This window comes from Scomber scombrus, chromosome 11, assembly GCF_963691925.1.
Source record: "Scomber scombrus chromosome 11, fScoSco1.1, whole genome shotgun sequence".
NCBI classification, from domain to species: Eukaryota; Metazoa; Chordata; class Actinopteri; order Scombriformes; family Scombridae; genus Scomber; species Scomber scombrus.
Genome location: NC_084980.1, coordinates 14,800,430 through 14,807,249, shown reverse-complemented (window position 1 = coordinate 14,807,249; position 6,820 = coordinate 14,800,430). Strand labels below are relative to the sequence as shown.

At 42.4% G+C, this 6,820-nt stretch overlaps 1 protein-coding gene across 1 annotated transcript in view; it reads left to right on the top strand.

Moving 5' to 3' along the window:
- LOC133990844 (protein patched homolog 1-like) overlaps positions 1-4,570 on the top strand; it is a 6,210-nt gene extending 1,640 nt beyond the window's left edge. Inside the window, exons 2-5 of the mRNA XM_062429250.1 lie at positions 29-101; positions 3,284-3,689; positions 3,795-4,323; positions 4,536-4,570. Coding sequence (XP_062285234.1) covers positions 29-101; positions 3,284-3,689; positions 3,795-4,323; positions 4,536-4,570 — 1,043 coding nt within the window. The remainder of the gene's footprint in view (positions 1-28; positions 102-3,283; positions 3,690-3,794; positions 4,324-4,535) is intronic.
- The last annotated feature ends 2,250 nt before the right edge of the window (positions 4,571-6,820 follow it).

Here is a 6,820-nt window from a genome sequence, read left to right as displayed (position 1 = left end):
GTGGCTCTGGAGCACATGTTTGCCCCAGTGGTTGACGGAGCGATCTCTACGCTGCTGGGCGTTCTCATGCTGGCAGGGTCAGAGTTTGACTTCATCATGAGGTGAGACACAGTGTATATGCTTGTGTGTGTGTGTGTGTGTGTGTGTGTGTGTGTGTGTGTAGCTTTGTATGTGCTTTTAACAAGTCAGGTGAAATAAATGTGTGCTCATTTTGTGCTTGTGTGTGTGAGTGACAGTACTCACACTACCCCTTCACAGCCCATGTGTTACCCCTCAGAAGACTCCCCATGTGCCCATGTGTTACCCCTCAGTGTTTTGGTTTTACACCATTGGTGTCTATTTGCTTGTGTGTATGTGGGGCCAGTTGTCTAGCCTCACTCAGGGGACGACGGGAGAAAGCCTTGTGGGGGGGTCTGGGGTGCATGCAGGTGGAAATGCTATACCCCTATTTGTGCACACACACACACACACACACACAGGCACACACAGTGACAAATATGCACCTGGTTCTGTCACTCTGGGCACACACGCAACCATCTCCCCAACCTCAGAGCACAACAAATGGGGAAAACATCAAGGGTGTGTAGCAGCTGCTCGTAAACATGGAAGTGTTCTGCTACCCACTGGGTGGTGTCTCTCTCTCTCTCTCTCACTCTCTCTCTCTCTCTTTCTGCCTCTTTCACTCACTCACACACACACACACACGCACACACACACACACACACACACACACACACACACACACACACGGGGGAATCTGTAAAAATTCCTATCATCCATTTGGCATTCTCTGCCTCCATGTTGGGTGCCGTAATAAAAAATGGAGCTAAATTTGAACTGGTCAGTCAGATGGTATGTCACCCACCAACAGACATCACTGCTCTCTGTGTGTGCATGTGGATTGTATGTGTGTGTGTGTGTGTGTGTGTGTGTGTGTGTATATATGTATACTCTCATGTGTGTGTTTTCTACCACTGTTTCATGGTCAGAGTGGAAAAAAAGGCGAATAGCTCAATGTTTTTCAGCCGAATGTGGTCTCGGCCCAAACCCGAAACCACAACCTTGAGCTCACAGACTGCAGCAGTCCTCCATGACATAAAAAGCAGTTTTTTTCTGCAGAAAGAGAGACAGAAGCAGAGAGAGACGAGAAGTACTCTGAGGGTGGCTTTGTTGCAAGGATACATGGTCCTGGTGGGTGGGAGGATGAATGTTGGATGGATGGATCCTCCGCTGTGTTGGATTGGATGGATAGAGGAGTAAATATGTAAAAATAGTGAACAAATTGAGAAATAACGGGAGGTTGGATTGGGATTAAGAGAGTTCAACAAAACATTTTCAGCGTTTGGTTTCTCTTCTTTTCTGCTATGGTTGTGTGAGCGATCATTTGCAGAGAACGGGGCGAGAAAGGGAGACAGAGGGGTCTAGTATCTCTGTTGGAGGTCTTGTTTAGCTGTAGCTGTAGCTGTGGTCGGGTGAATGGGGCAAGCCAGAGCTGGCTAGCTGGGGAGTAGCATAAATATACTGCTGTAAACATCTCCTGGCCTTGTAATGCACTGAATAAACAGCACGCCTAATTCAGCACTGCTCAGAGTCCTCACACACACACACACACACAGTTACATGCATGCACACACATGCTGGGCACATATGCGTGCACACAGACACACACACATGAGCAGAAATTCACATATGTACAGGCATGTAAACACTTACGCTCTCTTTCTCACACACACACACGTACACACATGACTCCCCAGGCTCTGACAACGAATGGAAAAGATTACAGTTTATATAAACAACAGAATTCCTAACAGTGAGACGCTGTTGGAGGTCCCACCAATGTCTCGCTCTCTTTCTCTCTGTCTAGCTCTTCCCTTGTTTTTGTGTAGTTTGGGAGTGAGATAAGCAAGTGACAATGCCGTAAAAATGATGATGTCCTATTTGCGATTTCAGCGCCTGCACGTGAATCCGCTTTAATTCAGTGAAGCACGCCGATTGAATATCTGCGTGTGGTTTTAAGGCAGTTGTGGTTTGAGCAGAGAGCAAAAAAATTTTAAATATCTCCCTGAAGTGTTTTGTCAAAACTGGTTAGGATAACATGTGTTATGCTTCTGATAAAAGAAGAAAACAAGGACAGCGGTTAGAGAGGGAAGGGGAAAATATGTGAGATAGAATAAGGGGGCTAAATGTGTAATGGTGGTGAGGTTCCTAGAGAATGAAATCACACCCAACTTGCAAACCATGAACTTTTTCCTGAAGAGTGACCTTTGTCAAGTTAAGTAGTAGTAATAATCGTTGTAGTAGTCCATTCAAAGGAGAGAAGCATGTTTCCATAAAACTCTGCAGCTATTATCCCTGTCCTTGTTGGCTTCCTTTTTTTTTTCTTCATTCCAACAATCTTTTTTTTCTCCTCCATTTCTCTCTTTCTTTTCTTTAAGTCTGGCTGGTGGTTAACATCTCACTGTCTCTCTCTCTCTTTCTGCTTTCTGTTAGTGTTTAAGTGGAGTCCTCTCTAATTTTCTTGGGGAGCTCTTTCTTGTGGCCTGCCTCCACCCCTGGCCTCCTCAGAGCTCCGCTGAGATGCACGCACACGCATAAAAAAAAAAAAAAAGAGCTCACACACTCATGCACACAGAGTGAAAAACAGAGCAAGAGAAAGTCTTGTAGCAACAGTGGAGGCATCAAAGCATGTTTTAGTTGGATTGAGCGGGGAATCAGATTTGCCCCCCCTGCCTTTGATACACAAACACTGGGCTTTCCCTGACTTCTTCCCCTGAGCTACTTCCCTTCCTCATGTGCCAAATATGTGTGTATTTGGAGACGTGCACGTGCATGTGTGTATTTCTGTTCTCTTCCATATGAAGCATTGCAAAAAAAAACATGAAATTAACATTTATGTCAAATGTTTTGCATTTCCGTATGCATACAAACTTTTAAACGCATGTATGTGTGTGTGATATAGTTGATCCAAGCAATGAGCCAGACGTTAAGGTTTGGCAGACCTGTTTCGTGTAAACACAGAGGTGCTTTGGTATTGCCTGACCTCAACTAAAATTCAGCAAGCAGCACCAACCGAGCTAGCAATTAGTAACTGCCTGCTACCAGTGGAGTGGTTGCCATCATTGCTCAGGAACTCTCTCTTAATATAATTGCATTTCTTGTCTTAGGGAGATATTAGTGATTTTTTTCAGAAAGCTAACAATATACCTGCAGCTACTGTAGTATTCATGTTTTAACTTTATCTTCAAACTTTACTAAAGTCCATCTTCATGTCTTCTCTCAGGTATTTCTTTGCTGTTTTGGCCATCCTGACTGTTTTGGGAATGCTGAATGGCTTGGTTCTCCTGCCAGTCCTCCTGTCCATGATGGGCCCTCCGGCTGAGGTCACGCCAGTTGACAATGCCAGCCGTCTGCCCACACCTTCCCCAGAACCTCCACTGCCTCCACCGATGGCCCACCATGGGTACTACACAAGCCATCACAACCCCCGGGCAGCTCGCCAGCAAGCTTTTTCTGAGTCGTCAGATTCTGAGTATTACTCGGAGATGACCACCACGTCAGGGATCGGGGATGAGGATTATAAGTACTGTGACCGAAGCGCATACATAGCAACACACACCAGCGTTCCACCTGCTACATCTCACATACTGCTGGAAGCCAGCAAGAACCCCACCTTCCCCAAGCTTACGGTATGTTTCATGACTACACAGACTACACAAATAGACTCTTATATTAAGTGTTCTCCAAAGTCATGTGTTTTTCTGAGAGTAAGTAATGATTTTTATTTGTTGTAGGTGGTGAAGCCATTCAGAGAAAACGCAACGGGCACAGGTGGAAGGATAGAACCAGCAAGTGAATCTTCACACAACACACAGTCACCTCTAAGCTCCCAGGTTATGTGCTGGGATGGAAACAAGCGGGAACAGCAGCAGGGCCAACGTTTGCCCAGCGACAGAGCTCACTTTCCTGGAAGGACTTGTCAAAGCGGCCCCAGGCTTCAGAATGGCAGAGGGCCTCAGCCAAACAGGACTAAAGGGCCGAGCTATATCAATAGCAACTCTGCCTTGCCAATGCAACAAGGCTCCACTGGGGGAGCTGTTACTATGGTTACGGCCACAGCCTCCGTGACGGTGGCTGTGCATCCGACCTTGCCGGGGGCGGCATACCAGGGCTACATGCATGAAGGTTTTGACACAGACAGCGAGTCAGACTGTTTTGAGGCTGCTAAGAGGACTTGTGGTGACAAAAAAAACTTTTCTTCATGTAAGAGAGACTCTCTAGTGCTCCAGGACTTGGAAGCAACACAGGGCCAGGCAGAGCTTGGTGAGTCTGCAACCAGTCAACCCTAGGTTTAGGTTGTAATCTTCTTAATATTGAGAGATGACATTTAACATTTTCCTTGATAACAAATCAAGGAAAATTTAGTTTTCATTAAGAAAATACTGTTTCAAAGTTTAGCTTTAATTTGTCTTTGTTTGGATGCCCGCTCGGCAGTGTCTAATACTTTTTTCTGTTTTTCTGTTTGTCTGCTGCAGGTGGGTTGAGGATCCAGGCAGCCAAAGATTGCTAGACTCTCTCAAACACCATGCCTTCTCTCTTTATGAGTCTCTGGCTGCTTCCCAGAGCACCTTGGCGCCCGCACGGCGTCACATCACGTCTTGAACTCTAAACTGTACATAGATTTCACACAGAAAAAAAAGAGGAGGATTTATTTCAAGGACATATTAAGAAAATTGACTTGTTTTAAGAATTATATAAATCTATGAGTATATATTTTAATACTAAAAAAGAGGGAAGCTATTTAAAAGAGTACTGTATAACTTGGGTATACTCTCGTGTAAAAGTTCAGATGTAAAAGTTTTTTTTTTGTGGGGCAGTTGATTTTTGTCCCCTACAGTGTATAGAATAAGAAATGTGCTATATGTAAAAAGTGTCCACAAAAAGTGAGATGTTATTAAGATATTAGGCTATTGAACATACATGGTCAGTGTTGTATTTTTATTTGTATTATGTTTTTTTTGTTTTGTTTTTTTGCTGCTACACTTCAAAATGATTTTAAGTGATTTGCCTTAAATAATGCAGTACCCCCTCTTTCTCCCCTCACGTCTCTACACTTTTAACTTTATGAGATATTCTGCTTCAGACACACTCTCTGTTTTAAGTACAGACTTTCTCTGTCACAGTGTGCACTGTAAAAAAAAAAAAAAAAAAAGCAGAGAATTACACAGCAGATACTGTTTTCTTAGTAGTGACCGTTGTGCCTTCAGTATGTCCCCTTGTTATCACACAGTCAGAGCTCAGTATTATGTTCTTGCTTTGGTGTAAATGTGTTTTTTACCCATTTTGTCCCAGTCTCGTCCAGACACAGAATGTTTGTCAAAAAGCACTAGTACACTTGTGTTTGTCAGTTCTCACCATCATCACCTGTCATCTGTTTGGGTGCCCCGATGTCCTCTGCAGTTTTAAACTACTTGAAGGAGCTGTGATAAGATTTTTTTTTCTTCATCTACAGATTTTCTAAGCTCTACAGCAGGTGAAGTTCACATTTGTCATGTTGTGTTGGACAGATGTGTTGTTCACCAGCTTGTATTTTTCTGAAAGGGAATTATGAAATCCAATGCAAAGGGAGTGATTTTTAAAATGTAATTGTTTTTCTCTTTTGTTTCTTTTGCTGGCTGCTTTAGGGTTGTAACATGTTAATGTTGTTGTGACCCTGTGCAATTATCAATATAATAATTATAATAATAATAATAATAATGATAATAGGTATTATTTGCATTTATTACAATACACAAACCAGCTCTGGCTAACAGAGTTAGTTTAGTCTTCATAGTGCTTCAACCTGCTCTGACTCATCTTCTCACACGCTCATTTTCTAATGTCTCACTTGTCCTTTTTAATACAAACCTCATATATGCCACATTTTCGTCCATCCTTAGGATTTGCTTTACAAAGTTTATGTTGTTCTTCAGTATTGGTCTCATCACTGCCAGGTTAAATTGCAGGGAAAAAACATGCAGATCTGTTTTTTTTTGTTTTTGTTTTTTTCACGTCATTTCTTAAAGTGGCAGCTTTGGTTTCTTTTGTAAATATGAAAGAAAATTTAAGTAGCTACTGTGCAGTTGTGTGAATAATTAAGCAAAATAAACAGAGCACCATTTACAGTTTGATCTGACCGTAGACAGCCAAGAGGTGTTGTCAGACAGTTGGGGGGGTGGGGGGGAGTGGGGAAGAGCTCCTGCATTGGTTTTTAGTTTATTTCAAAAAATTGTTAATGTCATGCCATATAAATTATTTATATTCAAATTTTATTTTTGTAGTTTGTACAGATGTTAGTATCTAGACTGAAGTTCTATTTTTAAAGAGTAAATATATATTATATATAAATATATCTATTTGTTGCCGAGTTTGATTTTGTTTTGTTCTGTTTGCATTTTGGGATGGGGTGGGGGGGGGGGGGGGGTTCATGGGAGGGAGGGGTTGACAACACTTTAGAGCAGAGGCCTTTTTTGTTTGTTTGTTTGTTTGTTCGTTTGTTTGTTTGTCTGTTTGTTTTGGAACAAAGGGGGCAGTTGGAGGACCATGAAGGAGAAGGTGTGTAGGAATGTGTCACTGTTACACCTTGTTTTTAAAGTTTCCTCTTGGCCCTTCCTTCTTCATTGTCATTTTTTTAATGTTCTTGTCCATGTCTAAAACACTGTGACTTCTGAAAACTATGCTCAAGAAAAATCCTTGTGTGACCGTTATGTTCCCTCACCTGCTATAGAAATTTAACTAACAAAATAAATTGAATGAAAAAAGTGTCCCTGTGGTCCTTGCA